The sequence below is a fragment of the Calypte anna genome, chromosome 2 (assembly GCF_003957555.1).
Source record: "Calypte anna isolate BGI_N300 chromosome 2, bCalAnn1_v1.p, whole genome shotgun sequence".
Lineage (NCBI taxonomy): Eukaryota > Metazoa > Chordata > Aves > Apodiformes > Trochilidae > Calypte > Calypte anna.
Window position 1 is genome coordinate 60,284,526 of NC_044245.1, and position 22,832 is coordinate 60,307,357.

The 22,832-nt window shown below is 40.8% G+C and overlaps 1 protein-coding gene across 10 annotated transcripts in view; it reads left to right on the forward strand.

Annotated features, from left to right (window-relative positions):
* Window positions 1-22,832, forward strand: part of TNS3 (tensin 3) — a 177,400-nt gene that overhangs the window by 124,700 nt on the left and 29,868 nt on the right. For all 10 annotated transcript variants that reach the window (XM_030445319.1, XM_030445318.1, XM_030445326.1 and 7 more), the window contains 3 exons: window positions 1,026-1,156; window positions 1,604-1,721; window positions 1,842-1,925. In XM_030445319.1, the coding sequence (XP_030301179.1) occupies window positions 1,026-1,156; window positions 1,604-1,721; window positions 1,842-1,925 (333 nt within the window). The remainder of the gene's footprint in view (window positions 1-1,025; window positions 1,157-1,603; window positions 1,722-1,841; window positions 1,926-22,832) is intronic.

Here is a 22,832-nt window from a genome sequence, read left to right on the forward strand (position 1 = left end):
GCTTCTTCACTTGATTTTCATCTGTTAGATTCATGTCATTTGCTTTAAGCTGTATCGCAGTAAATCCACTCAACTTCTTCCCTCTGCCCTCCAACATCTGCTTGGAATTTGGTGCAGAAAGCACTTCCAGTCTATTTAAGAAACATGTCCAATTTCCCTGAGATACCTTTTTGCAGCTTTCTGAGGAGTGTGTTAACTTTGCAGAAACTACAAGCTTCATGGGTATATGAATGCTAACAACATGAGTGTATGAGTATCACTGATAATGAAACCCTCTCATTAATGTGTCAAGTAGCATCTGTGCTAAATTTAAAGGTCATTTTTGACCTGTCCAGAGGTAGACATCTTATCTCACAAGGTCTTTGTGGCTGCATTAAGTAGGAGAGACATATAAAAAAGAAATTGCCTGTACCTTAAAAACTAGGTTACAAATGGAGTGAAACTCACACGTGCTGTTCATGGTTCCTATTGCCTCTTGCAGAAAAATGGTGGGTTAGGGTTCTCAAATGGTCTCTTCACAGGCTGAAATTCTGCACAGTGATTCCCACTCATTTTTATTTACAGAAATTACAAATAAAATAAAAAAAAGAGAATTCCAATGCAAAAAAGTTGGTAAATTCTGGAGTGGTATGAATGGGTTTTTTGCTGGGAGTCTCTGTTTTTAGAGAGGAAAAAAGAGTTTTCCTGTTTATCTGCCTGTAGCGGCCCCTGCTGGCAGGTACCACCGTGGTGTTCGGAGTAACCTTGTCCAAAAATGGGAAATGCGGGGCTTCACTCCTCTGGAATTAGATGTACTGCAAATATGTTCCAGCTTGTGTCAGCAAGGCTAACTACAACTGATTCCCCTCTACACACACACCTGTAGGGTTTTGTAAAGCATTTATGAAGTTATTTCAGTTACTAGCAGTTATTTCATGAACATTTTTGAACAGAATCACTGAAGGCACAATAGTGGCAATCTAAGTGAAATTAAAATAAATAAATAAAGTTTATTAATGACTCTACCTATTTTTTTTCATCAACAGACATGCAAGATGACAATGGAACAGGGGGAAGGATCAGAAAATTAAGTATTGGGCAGTATGACAATGATGTCCCTGGGCAGCCATCATTTAACAGGTGTGCATGGATGAAGTCTCCTGCTGCTGACCACGCTGTAAGTCCAGAGTCACTGATTCCTCTAGGAGGGATCAATGAGGTTAACAGTGAAGAATTTTTCAAGAAAGATTTATTGAAGTGAATGGCCAACAGAGAGTCCCACATTCATGTTCAGTGTCCAAAATCAATGTTAAGCAATTAGCTAAAAGCAAAAGTACAAGACATAAAATCACCTTTATCCTGGCCCAAACCAGGACAGGCTGTTGCATTGTGGCCATAACAAATGACTGTAGTTACCTCGGAAATTCAGTTCAGTGTGTAAGGTTATCCTGCTCTCGCTGTCTCTATGTGTCTGCATGTCTTCAGTGTTCCAGGATCTCTCTGCTGGAACAGTGGACAAAATTATATGAAACGTTTTTGTAATCTGATGAAGTATACCCCACTGTGTTACAGGGTTAAGTGGGAATTTTCACACGGTCATTTTGCTTTCTTGTGCCATTTCTAGATGGCTGTTGCATGTTATCAAGATGAAATTGATGGGGAAATCTTCTCCCCAGTGAAAAATGGGAATGAAGCTCTGTCATCCACATCAGTTTTTTCCCTGTCACCAGAGACATCATCTGGTAAGAAAACTTCTGTCTCTTTTTTATTATTATTATTAATTATTTATTTATTTATTTTGAAGGCACTATTAACATTTTAGCTGTTACTGAAGAAGAACTGTACTTCTCCTTCTCTCCTAGTGAAAACATCTCCACTACACCGTCAGTGGATTCCCTCCAGCCAAAAGGTCAGCAGCCCGTCTGAGCTGTACAGAACCAATCCTGGTAAGATATCCCTACTTGTTAAATAATTTCAAACTGAACTGTGTATGAATAACCAACAGTGGTTATTCCTTTATAATTAGAAAATAAATGTAGATAATTTAGACAAGTGCAAGTGGGAGAAATAGGATTCAACAGTACTTTTTTAATCATGCCAAATAGAAGTTAACAATGAAGAATTATCCAGAAAGATTTAGTGCCATTTATTGCCAAAAGTGAATCCAATCCCATGGTTATTTTCAGTGTCCAAAATCAGTGTGGAGAAATTAGGAAGCTGTATCATGGCAATAAGAGGAAATGCAATTTGATATTTGAGGCTATGCTGTTCTTGTTCTCTGTATGCATTTTTATAGTTTCAGTGTTCCACAATATCTCTGCTAATATTTGACAAAATAATATTGTTAGAATACTTGAGTTCCATGTGATTATTAGTAGGTTTTGTCTCCATCTGAGAAAAGTGGAGTGATGCTCACCTGCCTAGGCAAGTGAAGCTGACTGTAGAGTTTGGCAAGTAGCTGTGCTCAAGTCAAGGAGATCCTTAAAGCAATTAATGTTCTGGAGGTGTTTGGGTTTTTTTGCCACAATACAGTTTGCAAACGCACAAGCATAGAAAAGTAGTTGGTCGTAGGTGATTACATGGTTAAATATTTAATGTGATCTAGCTCTGAATTTTATCAATAAAGGGTTCTTCTTTGAGACTTTACATTTTTGCTGTTAAAAATGGCAGCAAAGCTATTGTTAACTGTCATCTATTCTCTGTGAAATTATTTTAAAACAATTTTTAAAAAGCATGGCATTTGACTGCATTATAATGTGTTGAACATAGAAGGAAGCCAATATGATTTATTTAAATCCTGAATAAAAATCATTGACATTAATTTAAATTGTTATATGTTCAGATGATAGTTCATGTGTATTTGTAGTTCTATTGCTCAGGGCTCTGTCTGCCTGCTCAAGCAGGATCTTGATAGTAGAGTTTCCAGTAAAATTGATGGTGGCTTTTGATGCAGCAGTGGTTTTAATGTTACATTTTTAACTTTGGGGAAAGAAAACTTCCTTTTAAGTTCAGGTAGCAATTAAGCACCAAATGGCTGCTCACTCACTTTACCCGCACACCAGTGGGATGGAGAGGAGAAAATACATTGAAAATGGTCTCTAAACTGGAATGATATGGATTCAATGACTGGCCTTCTTATTGGATAAGGAACTGGCTTGATGGTGACACCCAAAAAGTTGTGATCAATGGCTCCATGTCCAAACAGAAATGTGGGACGAGTGGTGTTCCTCAGGAATTGGTACTTGGACCAGTGCTACTAAACATCTTTGTTGGTGACATAGACGCTGGAATTGAGTGTCAGCAAGTTTGCTGACAACACTAAACTGTGTGGCGAGGTCAACAAGCTGGAGGGAAGGGATGCCATCCAGAGACCTTGACAGACTTGAAATGTCTGGACTCATGCAAACTGCATGAAATTAGCAAGGGCCAAGTGCAAGGTTTTGCACCTGGGTTGAGGCAATCCCATACATGAATACAGGCTGGGAGGAGAAAGGATGGAGGGCAGCCCTGTGGAGAAGGACTTGGAGGTGATGGTGGAGCAGAAGTTCAACATGAGCCAGAAATGTACACTTGCAGCCCAGAAAGCCAACCATGTCCTGGGCTGCATCAAAAGAAGTGTAGCCAGCTGGTTGAAGGAAGTGATTCTCTGCCTTTACTCTGCTCTTGTGAGTACTCCCACCTGGAGTACTGTGTCCAGTTCTGGAATACCCAACATAGAACTCCTTGAGTGTGTCCAGAGGAAAGCCACAAAAATGGTCAGAGGACTGGAGCATCTCCCCTGTGAAGACAGGCTGAGGAAGCTGGGGTTGTTAAACCTGGAGATGAGGAGCCTCCAAACTCTAGTTTTCCAATATCTGGAGGGGGCCTGCAAGAAAGCTGGGGTTGGACTTTTTGCACAGGTGTGTAGTGAGAGGATGAGGGGCAATGGTTTCAAATTTGAAGAGGGGATATTTAGGCTAGACATTAGGAAAAAATTCTTTCTTGTGAGGGTAGTGACACTGGAACAGGTTGTTCAGGGAACTTGTGGCTGCCCCCTTCCTGGAAGTGTTCAAAGCCAGGTTGGATGGGGCTTTGAGCAACCTGATCTAGGGGGAGGTGTCCCTGCCCATGGCAGGGGGATTGGTACGAGATGATCGTTAAGGTCCCTTCCCACCCAAACCATTCTGTGATTCTGTGATTCTATAGCAAGCTCATGGGTTGAGCCAAGGACAGGGGGATGTTTCTCTTATCAGTTCTGGTCATGGGCAAAGGAGAGTCAACTTGGGGGAAAAATCAATTAAATTTTTTATCAATCAACTCAGAATGGGATAATGAGACATAAAATCAAATTTTAAAAATACCTTTCCCTCATCCCCCTCTTCTTCCTGGGCTCAAGTTACTTTATTCTTGATTTCTCTACCTTTTCACACAACCATAGCACAGGGGGATGGGGAATGAAGGTTGCAGATGGTTCATCACACATTGCTTTTTCCTGCTTAGAGGGAGGAATCTTCCTTTACTCCAGTGTGAAGTTCCTCCCACACGAGATTCTCCTCTCTGAACTTCTCTTCATCTACCATGAGGTGCAGTCATTGAGGTAGACTGCTCCATTGTGGGATCCCCACAGAGTCACAGCCTTCTTTGTGTGCAGCCACCTGCCCTGGCTATGGGGTCCTCCCCAGGCTGCAGGTCCATATCTGCTCCACTGGAATCCTCCAGGGGCTGTAGGGGGACAGCCTGATGTCTCACCACAGGTGGCAGGGCAATCTCTTCTCCAGCATCTCCTCTCCCTCCTTCTAAACTGACCTTGGTATCTGAATAAGTATCATTCTCACCTCCCACTCCCCTTTCCCCTCCAGGTCTTTTAGCAGCTTCTTTTTCCTCTCTTATGTATGTTAATTGCAGAGGCAAATCTCACTTGGAGCTGAGGGAGCTTCTACCAGCTGCCTACAGGAGTCACCCTGTGGTCCCTCCCCTGCTCCCAAAAGCACCACACAGACCCAGCACACTCATTTAATACTTACCAAAAGCAAGTAGCATCACACAGAATAAAATTTTCATTAGTAATGAAGCAATCTGGTACACAGTTCAGGACATGGTTGAATCGCTGTGGCTTTTTCCTTTACTCTCTCAACTCTTAAATTAGTTGTAGACACCCCCCTGAAGGCAGCTTCAGTGCATCAATTATGGGTTGCTTACACTGAGTTAATCAACTGAACACTTTGTTGTTAAATAGTTTCCATTGCTATTGCTAAGAGTTAAAACTTGTCTTGGAAAATTTAGTGGGTTTTGGTGTATTTTTCTATTTTTTTTATTTGTCCTGCTTAATGTCTAGGGGTCATCTTTCAATTGCTGGGTTTCAATACCCAATCAGTGGCACACTGACATTAATTACTCTAGCTTAGACCAGTGCAGGCAATTCTCCCCTTGAATGCCCTTTCATAAATAAGGCTCATGGTTTACTGAGTGCTACAGGTCAATTGCTCAGCTCCCTATGGCTTTGCTTTTCGCCACTAACATAATGGACTTTAAGTTTAAAGGTGTATGAAGTGGGTGAGCTGGAAAACATGGAATGCACCATTAGTAAGCACTCTATGAAAGGTGGGTAATTTTCCATCAGAGGACAGAAGCTTCTGTTGACCGAGGCAATTCCTAGAATGCTACTTTACATATTTTTTTCTTTTATCTTTTTTTCCTTCACTATTCTACTTTATTTATCTATGTATATCTACTGTAAGTATTTCTCTACTGTATTTACTTGCTGTGTCCTTATTTTGTCATGGAATGAAAAAGACTTCTCATTACTTTTGCTATCAATCTCTAATTAATGACCAGAGCATTGTGTTTTCTGTGTTGAATGAGGCCAAGAATTTGAAGGGAATCGAAGTAGCTGTCCCTGTGATTGAGACTGCTCTAATACATATACAACAAAAATGACCCTAAGAGTTTGCACTTTGCAAGAATTCTGAAAGCCCCATTTTTAAGTACCTTCCTTTGCAGCCTTGCCCTTTTAAATGCTTTTAAAGTTTTTATTTTGGTAGAAGTTGGGGTGTTGTGGTTTTAGCCAGTAACTAGGTGATGGATGCTTTTTATTTCCCCCACTACCCTCCCAGGGGAAGATGAAGAAGGGAATAAGGGAGAGAGACTTTAAGGCTGGAAGAAAATTGGGTTTAATGAAGTAGTAATAGTGAATTACAAATATATATAAAATATGTAAATACAGAACTTGCACTCCTCAGGTGGTAGTTACTTCCCAACCAGAAAAGTGCCACACTGGACTCAGCAGCAGATGGGGATGCCCAAGTGCAGGGTCCCAGTCCCAGTCTGCAGCATCCTTAGAGCAACCAAATTGGTCCTGCTTGGGAAAGCAGAAGGCACCCAACCTGCCTTGATGTATGATGTTCTTCTCCAGTGGGGAAAGAAGCAGAAGCAATACTAGACAAATAGACCTCAACCAAGAAACCATCCAGAGAAGCCAACAGAGGGCTTTCTTGGGAGCCATTTTATACTGAGTACCATGGGAAGGAATACTGTGATTGGTCCATTTGGGTCACCTGGCCCATCCTCTCCTCCCATATGCACAGCCACATCAATAGGTTGCCTGTTGCTGCTGGTGTCCCAGACAGTTGTTTATCCTGGTCCTCTCAAACCAGCAGATGGAAGCCTTCAGAGGCATGGACTCCAAAGTCTTAATTTCTGTCATTAAGGTATTTCTCCTCTTGTCTCAGTTCAGTTTGCCCTTGAATTCAAATTTGTTTTGTTCTGCATCTCAGCTTTGTTGCTTGTCTGCATTCCAAATTAATAGTGAGGATGCCCATCTAGCTAGCAGTTATCTAGATATATTTCTCTTTATTTCCTTCACACTTCCTTGTAGAGAATTACTTTCAGTAGTTGGCACTTACCATGTCAATGGAGATCTCCTATGGGTTTAGAAAAGTTTAAAAGTGTACATTTTAAAAGAACAATACATGCTTTTGTGTATTGTATATTCAAGAGTCACAATGACATCCAGCCTTTTATGTATACAAAATGATAAAATTATCTGTTCCTTTGTAGGTTATTCTTGTTGTAAAACCTCTACCTTTGTCTTGAATAAATCTAATTCTGATTCTTAACTGATTTATTGAAGACTACAATCTTCACTGAAGTCTGAAAAAAAACCCTGTGGTGCTGTTTTAGCCCTAGAAATCTTAATTTTCTTTCCAGGTGAAACCACTTTGTTAGGGACAATCAGTCCAGTGATATTATATATCTGTCTCCCTTTCATTAGCTATGCCCTGCCTTGTCTTTCTCCCTATGCATTTCTTCAAGATGCCATGCCTGTGCCTGATAGAAAGAGCAGGATTCCTTTCCAGCACCTTTTTCTGTCTTGGGTGGGAGCAAGTTTAATCCCCCTCAGACTGTTTAGGCATGCAGTCCTTTCCTTCTGGTGCTGCTGCTGAAGTGATCACTTGCTGCGATGGTTTCATTGCCCTTTTCCTCACTTTACATAGCTTGTAAGTGATACAGCAGCAATGGAATTCATTCTGAATTATCTTTTGTAAGACACTTTGTTTCTTAAGGCAAACATTAGCAGTCTATAAATTGGGTAGTTTTATATATGCCCCACAAAACAGGCTCCATGCAGACAGAACCTAGGTACAGCTCTCTGGGTAACACAATAGCCATTGTATATCCTGTGGGTCCCACATATCAGTGAAGGAACAGAAGCACTATTTATATGCCATTTGAAGCTTATAAAGGCTCTCTTGTCTCAGACAGCATATAGCTAACTGAAGTCCCTTTGTACATAGAAGTAATAAAAACCCCATAGCAAGCTCTTTGCCAGAGGACTGAACTCTGGCTAACCACCCCTGCCACTCCACCCATCAGGCTGGATGTGAGAAGCTGCCTACTTCCTCAGCTCTGGCCAAAATTTAATCAGAGTTTTGCAGAAAATCTGCATTCACAAACCAGCACTGTTGCAGGAGAAGTCAGGGATCTGTGGAACAAGGGAAGATTATCCATAATCCTTTATCCATGTACTGACAAAAGGAAGATGTGATGTCCCGGTTTTTTTTCTTTTTTGAAGAGCCTAAGTCCCAGTTATGTCCCAGAGAAAGGACGTAGGGGTGCTGGTTGACAGACATCTGAATATGAGCCAGCAGTGTGCCTAGGTGGCCAAGGCCAAGAGCATCTTGGCTTTTATCAGCGATAGCATAGACTAGAGAAGTGATTGTCCCTCTGTACTTGGCACTTGTGAGGCTGCACCTCAAGTACTGTGCTCAGTTTTGGGCCCCTCACTACAAGAAAGGCATCAAGGTGTTGGTGTGAGTCCAGAGAAAAGCAAGAAGTTGGTGAAGGGTCTAGAGAACAAGTCTTATGAGGAGTGCTGAGGGACCTGGGGCTTTTTAGGTTGAAGAAGAGGAGGCTGAGGGGAGGTTGTAGAATGGGGGTGTCAGTCTCTTCACCGCAGTAACTAGTGATAGAATGAGAGGAAATGGACTCAAGTTGCAACAGGGAAGTTTACATCAAGTATTAGAAGACCAACTGGGACTTTCCCTGTTAGCCAGGACTACTAATAAATGATGGAAGGTGTTTTGGTGAGCACTTCTGGCAGCTCCCTTAGTACCCTTGGGTGTATCCCATCTGGCCCTGTAGACACCACTGCTAAGTGGTGTAGCAGGTTTTTAAACATTTCACCTAGGATTATGGGTGCTTCCTTCTACTCCCTGTCCCAACCTTCCAGCTCAGAGGGCAGGGTATCAAGTGAACTATTACTACTGCTGTCCTACTACTAAAGACTGAGGTAAAGAAGGCAATAAATACCTCGGCATTTTCCTCGTCTTTGATCACTGTATCTCCCCCTACGTCCAGTCAAAGATGGAACTTGTCTTTAGTCCTCTTTTTGTTACTAATATATTTGTAGAAGGATTTCTTGTTTTCTTTGACAGCTGAAGTCAGGTTAATTCATAGTTGTGCTTTGGCCTTTCTAATTTTATTCCTGTATAAGCCTCATGACATTTTTGTACTCCTCGTGAGTGGCCTGCTCCTTCTTCCAGAGGCCATAAACTCTCCTTTTTTCCATGAACTGCATCCAGATCTCTTTATTCAGTCAGCTCATCATTTGGCACATGGAGATGGCCTGTTCTTGAACCTTTAAGACTTTAAGGAATGTCAAGCTTTCCTGGACTCTTTTGTCCATCAAGACCGTCTCCCAAGGGATTCTGTCAACCATTCTCTGAAACACAGCAGTCTGCCTGCTGGAAGTCCAAGGTGACAAGTCTGCTGACTCTATTCCTCCAAGAATAGAAGAATAATTCCCTTTCCATTCTCTGGTGGTTTGGCAGTGACTTCACACTTAGAGTAGGAAAAGTGGGAGAAAATTCCAGGAGAGGAAGCAAACTGTGCATGTGTTGGGGGAGAAAAGGCAGGGAGAAAGCTGGGGAGAAGTAGAGTCACTGTAGCTGGGGCTGAAGGGATGTAATGAAGGTATGTTATGAATAACTTGGAGAAAGCAGAATAAATTGGGATTTCTTCAGTCCAAACACTGAGTTAAAAGCACAGACTCTAATAGGAGTGTAAGTTCAGTCTGAATAGAGCTGCATCTGTAGCCATTTAAAAAAAAACAATGAGAAGTTAATTGGCCTGTTTCAATCACACTGCTAGCTTGTGTCTGCTCTTGTATTTCCTGAATATTCTCAGTTTGTATCAGGGGTCCCATAAAGTTTGAAGCACTTGTTTAGGAAGCTGCAAGAATGAAGTAAATTAAAATGAAATTATTTGCTGGGAGATTATAATACAATTATGAAGGTAATGTAGTCTTGCAGGTGACATTTTCTGGTTCTGTGGGATAGTCATTGAGATCCCTGAATTGGTCTGTATGATAAAAATATTGTGATTTATATATAGATAGGCTAGACGTCTTTACAGGGACATCAAATTGCACTTTGTGAGTTTTCATCACGCTCAGAAAGCCTGAAAAATGTTGTGATTACTTTTTATTGTTATTTATTATATTAATATTTTTATTTACACGGGTTTTTTCCCTGGAAGATAAGAGGAGAAAACGTTAATGTGATTTTTAAGAAGGTTAGGGGAACATTCATTCCGGTGTCTTTAATAACAGGAGCCAAGCTGAGCTTTCATTTGTATGCATTTTACCCACCAATATCAGAAAGCTGTGTTTTGGTTTTTTTTAAAAACTTTTAAGTGCAAGAACTGGAAGAAATCACGTCAAGAAAAGGTTTGGTTCTTGTGTGCACTCTATAAAGCCTCTGTATTGCAGGTGGAGAACAGATGCAGCTCCTAGTTTCCTAACACGGGGTGCATTAGATTATAAAACCATACTACACATGGTCACCACAAAATGTTACCTGAAGATCAGCAAAGTATTTTTTGTTCTGGAAAACAGTGGGAGTGTTTTAAAAATAGTTTGAGATTATACCATTGGTATAATCCAATTGACAATAATACCATTGGTTGTGCCTTTGTTTTTTCACTGTTGTTATTTAAATGCTTTCGTATCTGGTCAAAAGAGAGTGTATTATTAATACCTTTCATTCAGTGCTTTTGAAGGGTGCTTGTTGGTTGTAATTTTCTGCAAGCTGATGTGATGCCTAGTTGGGAGATAGCACTCATGTCGAGTTGATGACACTCATGTTGAGTTGATAACACTCATAAATGTTGATAAGACCACCTAATACTAAGCTATGCATTAATTTTGCTTTTTAATGAAAGCTGAGACCTGTGTAATGCCTTCATACAAGGGCATCATACTGTGCTCACATCTCTTGAAATCATAAGATAACACTCAAAGATCACTATTTGAAACTCGGAAGTATAATGCTAATGAAAACATTTGTTGTGTTTAAGCTTTATTTCTTTTATCTTACCACTTAATTCTATGTTTGGCAGCCTAGCAATATGAAAACTTTATGCCTGTGTTCAGTTGCCACAAATATTTTGGCAATTAATTTATTTAGAAGTATGTTTAAAAAAATAAGACGAAGTTTAAGAAAATATTAGAAAACTGAATAGAGATTATTGAATATGTTCAAAGTATGTCATAAGTATTTCCTCTGGATACAATATTTGTTACAGAAATTTCCTTCCAATTTATATTTGCTATCAGGGAGCATACGATACAACCAGTTTATTTAGATCATGGCTAATCACCAAAGTCATCTTATCAGGTAGATGCATGAAGAGACTCATAAATACTTGCATGTCAAAGACTTGTTTTCAGACATCATTCAGAAAACTGATGTGTTTTGGAAACATCAGGTTAAGGTATTCTGAGAGGAAAAACAGGTCAGAAAAGGTCCATGGGTCACCAGAAGAAAATACCAAAGCAAGGGAGTGTTAGCATTGAGAGTCCCAGCTCTGGTGCTGAGGAATCCTCCTTCCACTCCTACCACCCGGTGCTGAGGGCTCTGAGTTCAGTGGGCATCAGCACTGCAACCCGCGAAGTAAATATTGTGACCTAAATGCAGTAACATTATATGTGATGTATGTGTATATTATCAGCAAGACTTGAACCAAGCTGTTCTACATGAGTCTGAGAATTCCAGTGCTTTTGACTCAAACTTCTGACTTAGTTCATACACATGATGGTTTAATGCAAGTAAGAATAATGGTAGAGATGGCTTCTCACAGAAGGCAACTTGAATTCAAATCTGTGGCCTGATTTAGAGGAGGTCCTCTGAATAAAGGGATAAAGGGTCAACTCTATTAGACTATTTAAAATCTGTAAGTATTAAATGGGTATAAAAATACTCCTTTGCTCTGGTATTGTTAGCTTTCCACAGTAGCATATAACTGCTTCCCTTGTGCAGTGCTTATTTCCTAGCCTTAGGGAACCAAATCAACATCTTTCTTCCAAAGCTCATGGTTTCCATCTATTACTTGGAAAATCTGAGCTTGTGCCTGGGCTTTGAATTCTATTCAGCAGCAATAGTCTGAAAGTATAATTGTGCCATGTGATGCTTACATCCTTCCTGTAGTTCTAGGCCAAAAGTATTTTCTCTTGAGAAAAAGCAGTAGCATGATCTGCTAGTTGTCTGTCTGTCTGTCTGTCTATCTACTTAAGTTTATTTTTAATATATTTGCTGTCCAAGATAACTGTTACTGGAATATGCACCTATTAGCTGAAAAGTTTATGGCAGTTGCAAAGGTGCTGAACCATTTTTCATTTTTCTATTGACAGCTTATAATTTTAAAATTCAGGCAGTAGAATGAACAGTGTCATTCTTAAGTTGTAAATGCCAAAAAACATATTGTTTACATAACTGAACTTGCTACACAGGAAAAATGTATTTATACAAGCCATCAGTCTTGTAGCTTTTGATAATCTCAAAGCAGATATGCCTCTTCAGCTAAACTTGAAATGCACTTTGACAATACACTGGTGAGTGGTGGTGGTCTATTATTATTATTATTATTATTATTATTATTATTATTATTATTATTATCTCTCTAAGAACTGATGGAAAACTGACTACTTGAGAAGTTTCTGAAGTGCTGAGTTTTAGAGTGTTTGGTTTCTTTTGGTTTCCCCTTTCAGCATGAAAAAGTAATGCATTTCTCCACATAAGCCTTTAATTTGACCAATAACTAATTGTGTATTACTGAAGTATATTTGAGCAGTACCTTAAACATGTATAAAAATGAGAAGCCCACCACTAATTCTTGCTTGTTCTGAAGATTCAAGAGATTAGCCATTGGCAGAAATTTATCAGCAGTTTAACAGAAAAGACATTGGATGAGCAGACAGTCTGGCAGATGTGGATTGTTTTTACATGTACCTGTTGATGCTAGTTAGCAATGCGTGTGGGTAGCATGCATTTTTGAGATGGTACTAGTCCTTTTGTCTGGAGAAGCTTAAATTAACAAAAATCTAATGGAACAAGTACTTCCCTTGCCATGATTACATGAAAAAAGCTGAAGTACAGCTGTCAGCACGCCTTTTCAAAACAGTCTCCAATCATTTGTGTTTGTGTGACTGGGAAGGTGTCATTTGCTGCATTTGTAAGTCAAACATGTTCTGTAATTTCAGAATTACAGACCTCCCAGTGTTGAGTGAGGACATGGAGGAAATACTCATTCAGTCCCACTTGTTTACAGTCCACAAGCCATGCTGCTATACATGTAAGATCCTGTTCTCCCCTGCATTAAGTCTTTTCATGTTTATTCCCTCTTGCAGAAGATTAGTCTTGTCTTTCTATGCCTGAGCTAGGTGTGTTATTTCATGAAGCCATTCTTATTCAGATACCTAGTAAACAAAATCTGACATGAGGTATCACTTGAGGCTGATACCCATGTTTCTGTAAGTCATGAGTATCAGGGAAACATATGCCATTGCTTTAAAAATCATGGAGTGTGCTGAATTTGAGTCTGAGAGCCATGTCCTAGCCACCCTCCTGCAGGATTTCCTGTTGGAAAGCCCCACATTACGCTACTATGAATAGATCTTGGAGTTCGGTGGTGCTGATGAAACTGGGAATCTTGTGTGCTCTGCCTAGGACAAGTGTACAGAGACTGCTATGTGAGTGAAAATTACCACCTGGCAGAGGATGGAGGACCCAAGTGTCTGTACTGTGCCTGGCATAGGTGTGAAACCATTTCTCCTTAGGAAATAACAGACCTTCCACTTTTGACATAACATTGTCTCACAAACTGCACTCATCTAAACCTAACCAGATTCTCACCTGAGACATCCAACAGCCCACTCCCCTTTCTAACTCTTACTTCTGTGGTTTTGTACATAATTTCAGTCTGGACCTTTACATCTCCTGACTTAAGAGTTTCAGGTATTTTTTTTTTTCTTGCCTGGAACTCAGCTGGTTGAAACTTTGAAGTTCTGACAGAAGAGCAAACAAAAGATGAATTATAGTGTAAAGCACCTGTTGTTTTTCATGAAAAGTGTTCATGGCGAAGAGGTTTCATTGGTGAACAGCCTCCTAGGTATAACTGAGTCTCATTCTGTTAAAAAGCCCCATAAAAAACCCAAACCAAACCGATCCAAACCAAAAAATCAATCTCACCAGGGTGAATTTGATAAAAAGTTGGCAAAACTGAAGTGTATCATTATTTTAATTATCTGGTTTCTACTTGAATGCTTTCTCACTGTTATCTTCTTGGTTAATGGTTGCTACTCTTGTTCTCTTCTGATTCGGCAACTGTGAACAGCTGAACCAAGCAAAGCTTCCAATACTTGAAAATCAGGAAGGAAATAGAACATCCAAAGGTTTCCTGTCATTACAGTACTTTTTATGCTCAGCCAGGAATGCTTCTTTGGAGAGTAATTTTCTCTTAATAAATGTTTATAGGAGTTTTAAGACTGTTTGAGGCTACATTTATCTCTGCCAAGAAGCACATAAGACAAAATGTAGTTGTATAATCAAAGTAACTGATGGCAGTTCTGGACTGCTACATTAAAAACCTGGTCTGCCCCTGTGTTAAGGATTGTCACTCATTTTTTATCTAGTAGTATGATGTCTACCACAACTAATCCTTACTATTTGAGTCTTCTAGGTGGAACCATTATAAACATGTTTATTAGGGCCAGCTGCTTGATTTAGTTTACGTTTTAGCCCTTAAAAGAAAGCAAAATTCTAATTAGTTTACCAGTACTCATCACTACAATCAAAGACAATTTTAAAGCTATCAAAAGGGTTTAGTACACACATTCAAAATATGTTGCAGTTAGAAATTCTAAAGCAATTGAGTAATTAATTACAGGAGAGCTTTAAATGGTTGTATTTGTTTCTGTCCTTATCAAGTAATTTCCTATAGTCATGCTTTCAGAAAATCTGATGCCCTGGAACACCTGAGGAACAATCTGAGGAGGAAATGTGTTGCCCACTGCAATGCTGCAGTGTTTCCACTCATCTTCCTGACCCATAAATAAAACCTGCTCTGAACAATGATAACGTAATGTTGAATGCAGCAGAATAGGGGTTTATGTGGTACATTGTGAAAGAAATCCTGGGAAGTGAGTCAGATTTTAGAGCTCTGGATGCTAAATTTATCCAAGAGCATTGAGCCAGTTTGGCATTATAGAGCAGCTGCTCTTTGGTCCACACCGAGAAGCTCTTTGTTGGTTTTCAGTTTTGAGTCCTGCATCTCCCATAAAGAAACAGATCTGCGAGGTAAAAAAGAAGTGATAGGAGAATTGGGTGTCTGCTTAAAAATAAAACAAAAACCAAAAACAAAAACCAAAAACCAAACCGCAACCGAACTAAAACCCAAAGCAAGCAAACAAAAAAACCCCAACCAATCAAGAAAGCAACCAAAGCCTCCAAACCAAGTGCTAGGACTTGTGTGTGCGAGTAGTCAGAGCAGTGCGGTGAGCGTCTGATCCCCGGGGTGCCCGTGCGGCTTTCCCGAGGTGCTGCGCTGGTTGGAGCGGAGGGTGCGCTGCGAGCAGCGCTATGGGGGGTGTTAAGTGCAAGAATCAGGCCGGGAGAGAGGATCCAATGCAAAGGAGGTAGAGTCACCAGAGCAAGGTGGCACTGAATGGGCAGTCTGGCTGAAGAACGAGTGGCAAAGCTAACCCAATAACAATTGGGGAATTATTTTCAGCTTGGGCAGCGAAAAGTCTGTCTGTCTTCAGCTGAGTGGCTGTATCGAGAGGAGGAGCCTGCTTTTCTATCTTTGTAGAGGCTGAAATACTCTTCGTGAAGGCTGTGAAGTTTTAGCGTGCGGGGGAGAGCCGATGGTATTCGGGTTGGCAAAGGCAGTAAATAGCTTTTCCCGAGCCCTCTGGGAGGTGCAGCAGCTCCCCGGGCTGCAGTGCTCCCCCGAGCCGCGGGCAGCATGCGGCGCAGTCAGCTCGGCGGGAGGGAGCAGAGAGTTCTCGCAGCCCCTGCTCCCTGACACAGCTTCTGTCATGATGGCTTCCACAGGTAGGTGCTTGGTTTCCTGATCTCCTGTTTGGGTTTTTTTTTTTTTGCCTTTTCCTCAGTCTGAACACTCGTTTTTCTGGGGCTTGCGTTTCACTGGTTAGGCACCTCGTACAGGCAGTGACATGCGATCTGCGCTTTCTGTGTGTTTTGTGTTTCTCTGGGGTGAGAGAAATGGGAGGAGGCCGGAGGTGAATAAACTGCGGGTCTGCTCCTGCAGGGTGGGAGAGGAGCGGGGGGGTGGGGTGGTCCGTGCGGTGTGTTTCTGTGTTGATTGCTCTGAAGAAGTAGGGGGTTGTGCGGTGATATAGCGATGTTTAGAGTTCCAGAGGAAAAGTTTTGCGGACAAGGAGTTTTTTCAACGTGCGCTTGTTTTTCTGTGATCGCTAATGGAGTGACAGAAGGCATGAGGCAGGCATCATGAGCTTTGTGAAGTTGTTTTTCTGGTGAGGGATGACTTCTAAGTTTTTGTGCGTTGGTGTGGATTTTTTTCCAAGTAGAAGACATGCATACTGTATGGAACATAAATAATTGCTGACTCTGTACAAACACTGTCTTCGTCCAGGCTGATTCTTTTTCTTCCTCTGAGGAGCTCCTAATAAATATCCTTTCAACAGCATGAAAAAATGAACAGACTTTGTAAACATAAGTCCTTCCTGAACGAGGAGTATCACATAGTTTTCCTGCTTCCTTGCTTAATGAGCATGTTGTCTCACTAGCACTGGCAGAATAATTCTTCTAATTCAGGCAGTACATGTAAAATATTCTTGCTTTCTTACTACAGATCTGAATTTTCCATCAAATTATGTTATGTTTTGTTACTTTATATGTTACATTACATTCTTAGAGCATGGTATGATGTGTAGGATCTACTGTAATACTTCAAAGAGTCTTCTTATGGCCTTAATGCAAAGAGTTTTTCTGAGAGTTTTTCTACTGAGAGTCAGTAGTAGCTGACTGAATATGCTGACTTCCCATATGCTTATGGAAGGACTGCAGCTTTAAAAGGAGATCTACTGGATCACAATATTGAGATAGATGAAGAAAACATTTAATATCTCACATCTAATATCTCCCATCTGCCTCACTTCTCAGTGACACTGAAGATAAAGTGAGCTGAGTTTGTTTTCACCTGCCACAATTCCATATTATTTAAAGCAGCTTCTGAAAAATCAGTTCCTTTTCTGATTCTAAAGCGAAACTGGTTTAAGTATACCAATTAAAAACTGAAAAGCAGCCCTTGCTTTTGGTATTCAGGCTGCAGTGAGCTGGATTCAGCCATTTGTTACAGTGACCCCAGAAAAGTGAACAGTTTGAAGAGAGTCCTATGTAGGTATAATTTTGCTGACAGTAAGAGTGCAGGACCAAAGTGAGGTATTTTTTTGAGACAGCAAAGCTATACTTAAAGTCAGTAACAGAGCATATGCAAGATCTTTTACAATACATGAGAAGATGTGCAAATGATTGCTTCAGTCCCTGAAGAAGTTGTTGTGGTTTTTTTTTCCTGGTACGATTTGGGAAAATAAAACAGTATTAGAAAGTCCTATGGAAAAGGGTGATAATTCTACTGCTTTGAAGGTGCTATACTGCAAATTCTATTTAGCAAATATGAATTATTTGTATTTTGGTATTTTTGAAATAATATCTATGAGACCAAGTATTTGTAAAATGCTGCAAAGCATCTTGTCAGTGGAATGGCTATTTCCTCAATAGGAAAGAAGCTGGATAGTAAGGTAGTTTAGGGGAGAGAGGTGTCTGGTAAACCATCCTTTTGATACTTTTCCCTGTGCAGACAGGGGCAAAGGGTAAGTGCAAGTAATTCCATAGTCCTAGGGTTGCTTGGAGATAGGCTAACCCCTGGCACAGTTTTTTTTTTTTTTTTTTTTACTGGCAGGAGCCTATGTGGGCTGTTACGGGAGCTAGAAGTCACTGAACACAGGAATATCTCTGTATGCACCCACTCTTGTCATTCATCTTGCCAGCAAGCCAGCATCTTATGTGGAGATGGCAAAGTGCCAGCCTTGCTCACCCAGTGCTTGGTGGGGAGAGTTGGTGTGACGAGGATTTTTCCTCCAGAAGCAACATGGATGATATACATCCTTCTTTAGGTATAAGGCAAGAATGGATTTTTCTATTTTTATACATTTGAAGTGTTCCCAGAACACAGTAAACACTTTCCAAGTGCACACGATAATAAATTGTGTGAAAGTAGGAGCCTTCAGCACTGCAGTATATCCTACATTATTACTATCAGTTTGAGTTCTAGCTCTTGAATGTGTTTTTTCTTCCACCAAATAAATGTCTCTGAGAAATACTTCACAGCCTCTCCATATTTGCTGTTTTATTTCTCAGGTTGTGAGCCACCACATTGTTGTGTTTTCTGCAAGAGCCAAGCATGTGATAACCCACTGAGATCCCACTCAGTACTATTCAATGAAGCAACTAAGCTGATCTTTCTAGTGTTATATCTGCTTGCTATTGGTGGGTTTTCAAAAAGTGGGGGAGCTGCAGGTGCATCCCTGATGGTACATGATTTTGGCTCATGACATATCCTGCTTCTGAAATAACACAGGCAGCTGTGAAGAAGAGTTCCTGGATCCGCATAAAACCCAGCAGATTTCAGGCCAACAGAGAAGTTGCCCATGTTCTACTCATTAAAAAAAAAAAAAAAGGGGCACAAAACCTAAAACCCCCACTTTTGATCCCTTAACTGTGTACCCTTCTTCTCATTCATCAGGTTAGACCATGGTCTCCAAAGTGCAGAGTGTGACCCTTAGGTGAAAAAATAAAGCAGGAAAATCCATTGGTGTCTGGGAAGAAAATGTTATAACTTGTATGCAGTTAATAATGAAATACATGGATGCTTATTAAGAAAGCTCAATGCAATAATTTCTTATTGATTGGGTATTCAACTAAAAAAGTTTTGGCATGACTGTATTAGACTTTCCTGTATGAGGAAATTAGTTTTACTTTAAAAAGATAAATTATATTTGATGAGCATCTCTGGGGTTGTGAAATCCAACCTGTGTCCCAGAACAGGACTGTCACAAGTATTGAGTCCTGCTTTGCCTGAGTAAGGAAAACTCCACCTAATGGAGGTCCACCACAGCCTTGGTTAACCTCTTCCCGGGTTTCACTGCCCATTGTTACTCCTGATTTATTCCTAATACTCCTCAGTTATTCCTGATTTCTAGTGGGAATTTCCTAAGGCCTTTTTTCTCTGTCACTACAGAGAAGAATTTAGCTCTCTTGTCTCAAATGGTGGTGAAGAAGAGTAGTAGTTCTAGTAGTTCCAGGCTGCCTTTAGATTCCCCACCTAGTAGCTTTTCTTCTCCAGACTAAACAGTCCCAGGTCTATCATCCTGTCAGAGTAGTTTTGTGAGTGAGGCCCCTGTTCGTCTTGGCAGCCTCTCACTGGATCCTTTCAAGTTCCTCATGTTCCTGAACTGATGGCCTTAAGTGTTGGCTTCCAGCTGAGGCTTTCTCAGCATCAAATACAGATCTGTAATAACCAGCTGCCTTTGATCTGCTGGCTGTGTTCTCCCTGCTGTAGCTCAGTATGCCTTATTTAGGATGAGAACAAAGTGAAGAGTCTTCCTCAGCTTGATATCCACTGCAACTCCTGCTCCTTTTCAGCAGGACTGCTAATTACCAGTTGGATCCCAGCCTGTATTTTTGCAAGGTCTTGTTCTGCCCGAGATACAGATTTTTTTCGCATCATGTGGATCTTCTTTAAGTATTCTTGTTGGTCCAGTCCTCAAGTTCACCAAATCTTGTCACTGTCATTCATAAAAATGGAATTAATATCCCTTTTCTAGTTATCACTATGGTTCAGTGAAGCAGAGTTATTGGTACATTAACCCTAATTTTAAGTTACCAGATTTTTTAAAAGAAAATTAAGAAGGTGGATTTCCAAATTTCTTGTGAATTTATAATATTTAGTTGTGGGATTGATATTAATAATATTTAGGGGGAATTAATCTGAGCATAACAGATCATAGAATCATAGAATTGCTGGGGTTGGAAGGGACCTCAGAGATCATCAAGTCCAACCCTTGATCCACTACCACCACGGTTACCAGACCATGGCACTGAGTGCCACATCCAGTCTCTTTTTAAATATCTCCAGGGATGGAGAATCCACTACTTCCCTGGGCAGCCCATTCCAATGACGGATCACTCTCTCTGTAAAGAAGTTCTTTCTAATATCCAACCTAAACCTCCGCTGGCACAACTTAAGACCATGCCCTCTTGTCTTGTTGAGAGTTGCCTGGGAAAAGAGACCAACCCCCACCTGGCTACACCCTCCTTTCAGGGAGTTGTAGAGAGTGATGAGGTCTCCCCTGAGCCTCCTCTTCTCCAGGCTGAACAGCCCCAGCTCTCTCAGCCTCTCCTCATAGGATCTGTGCTCGAGTCTCTTCACCAGCCTGGTTGCCCTCCTTGGACGATACTTAATAGTAAAGGCTAGGATTCTCTTCAATCCCTGCTCTACCTTTCCTTGTATGTGTAGCATCTCAGGTCTGAGCTGAGTCTAAATCTTCTGCAAGACATTCAAGTAAACGGCTGAGTAACTTGCTTAATGAGTAACAAATTTTAATACTTAAAAATGAGAGTGTCCATCTTTTGACCCTTGGTCTCCTGGATAAAATAAAGCAGATACTGTTTTCATAGAAGCTTACAGTTCTATAGATGTGAGACAGATGAACAGGTCAGCAAAGTGCTATGGAGTTTTTGGTAAATGCTGGGGTAGTACTGTTTGCTTTTTTGCAGAGATGTTTCAAAGGGAAGAAGATATTTAGAATGCTTCTTTGGTAGGACAATTCCAAGGTGCGTTCTAGGAGAATGAGAAATATGAAGTCCCTAGTGGAATGCAGCCATCCAAAACAAACAAAAAAAACTTAGCACAGAGAAAATACTGGGCAGTCCATTCGTAGATGCCTTTAGTTCACAGAAATCACAGAGCGTTAGGGGTTAGAAGGGACCTCAAGAGATAATTGAGTTTGTCTTTGTGGATTAGATTGTCAGGAAATCTGTCTAAAGGAATGGGCTCACCAGCTGTTTGTGGGAATAGTGAGAGGTAGAAGCAGAAGGGCCCATGAATTAGAACACTGATGCAAGGAGTGTTTCACAGCCTCATTTAATGTAGCTTCTTGCAAGCCTTTCCGTAGGCTGTATTTATTCCATCATTGCTGAAGCCAGCAAATGGATAAAGAAATATACTGTGAAAATTACAAGTTTTGCACAAAGCTTCTTACCCTCTTCTCTTTAGGGCTGGCAATGTCTTGGGTTACTTTGGCTTACTTTAGAGCAGTATGCTCTAGCATATTGCTTTTAGGCTGGCTTGGGATAGTTTGGGGGCAGTCAGATCAGGATTTTGGGATCAGGACAGTGACTTAGAGCTCTCCTTCACAGATACAATTGAGGATATGAACTGAAGTTTCCAAGCTCATGCAGTGCAGATTAGCTATCACCTTCTTACAAAAAGCACTACAAAGATGGGAATGTATGAGAAGCTGCTAAAATACTGCTGCTGAAAAGCTGCATGAGAGTGGAATGACTGTTCCTTTCATTTCCCTGCTACTGTTGGACGAGTGTCTCAAAAGCTGTGAGCTGATTTTGCCTTTCAGCTGCTTCAAGAAAGAGCAAAGGGAATATTTTTACATATATCTATCTGTCTGGACTGTGGCCTGGGTTAAGCCACTCTGGGGTTTTTTGGTAGATTTCTTCAGATTGCTTTTTAATAGATTAAACAAAAGTTAATCTGTAAGATCTTACTTTATATGGTTGTATCTTAGACATATTCAGGAGTTTCTGCTTGCAACTGAAAGAAGCTTGCAACTTTTACAAGTATTTGCCCTCTACTGCTAAGTGAGGAAAGTAGAAGAGCAAGCTGGATATTCTTCTGCTCTGTATGTGAGCACAGCAGTATTAATTTTCTCCTTGAGTGTCACTTTTCAGTAGTGTGTGATGCAAAACATCCAATTCCTCTCTTAAGTTATGCCTGTAAAGTTAATGATCACTGATAATAAATGTAGACATGCAGCTCTGGCCGAGGTGCATGACACTGTTAGAGACTGAAGAGAGACTGAGTCTCACTGAAGAGACACTGTTAGAGTTTAACAGTCTGTGCTGACCAAAAAACAGAGGACAGAATTGCTGGTACCCCCCTCCACCCTCCCAAGGGAAGGTAGAAGTGGATTAAGGATGAGACACTTAAAAATTGGAAATGAAACACGTTTACTAGAACAGGAGAAGAGCAGTAACACATAGGATAAAGTATGTACAAATATATATTACACAACCCAATCTCAATGCTGGCAGGTGTAGGTGTCTGAGGGCCCCTTGCAGCAGGGCTGACTCAGGGGAGGGCTCCATGGCTCATCCCAGCACCCGATGGATGTGGATTTTAAAGAGTACATGGAGAGCTGGTAGTAAAGGGCAGGAAACTATAGGCAAAGCAAGGAGCAGGCAAAAGAGCATGGGCATCTGGTCTTCCTGACCTTTATAGAGTTAGGGCAGGAAATAGGAGGGAATATTGACTCCTCTGTGTTCCGCCCCTCTTGGATCCCTCAGAGTCATAAAGATTCTCTCTTCAGATTCTCCTCTTGGTACCCAAAATTATCCTGGTCCACTCAAACTATGACAGACATGAAAATAAGTGATCCTGGGTTTGTCATGTCACTTCTGTAGGTAAGGAGCTTTACTTTTACATTGTCATTGTTCTCACAGATACAATGGCATCAATTTTGTAGGGGCCTGAAGGATAGAAACAGGCTTTACAGCAAACATTAGAGTGGAGTTTGTACTGTGCATACAGATGTCCTCTAGAAGCTAGGAGATTGCACTGAATTAATTATTCCATTAGATAAAGGGTTAACAGCTGGCTGGTGAGTGTGGATTTGGCACCACACAATAGAGAGGACGTAGCTGAAATACTCAGCTATCTTGGTTTTAATTGAAAACCAAACCAAGTTGCTTTCATGGCAAGTG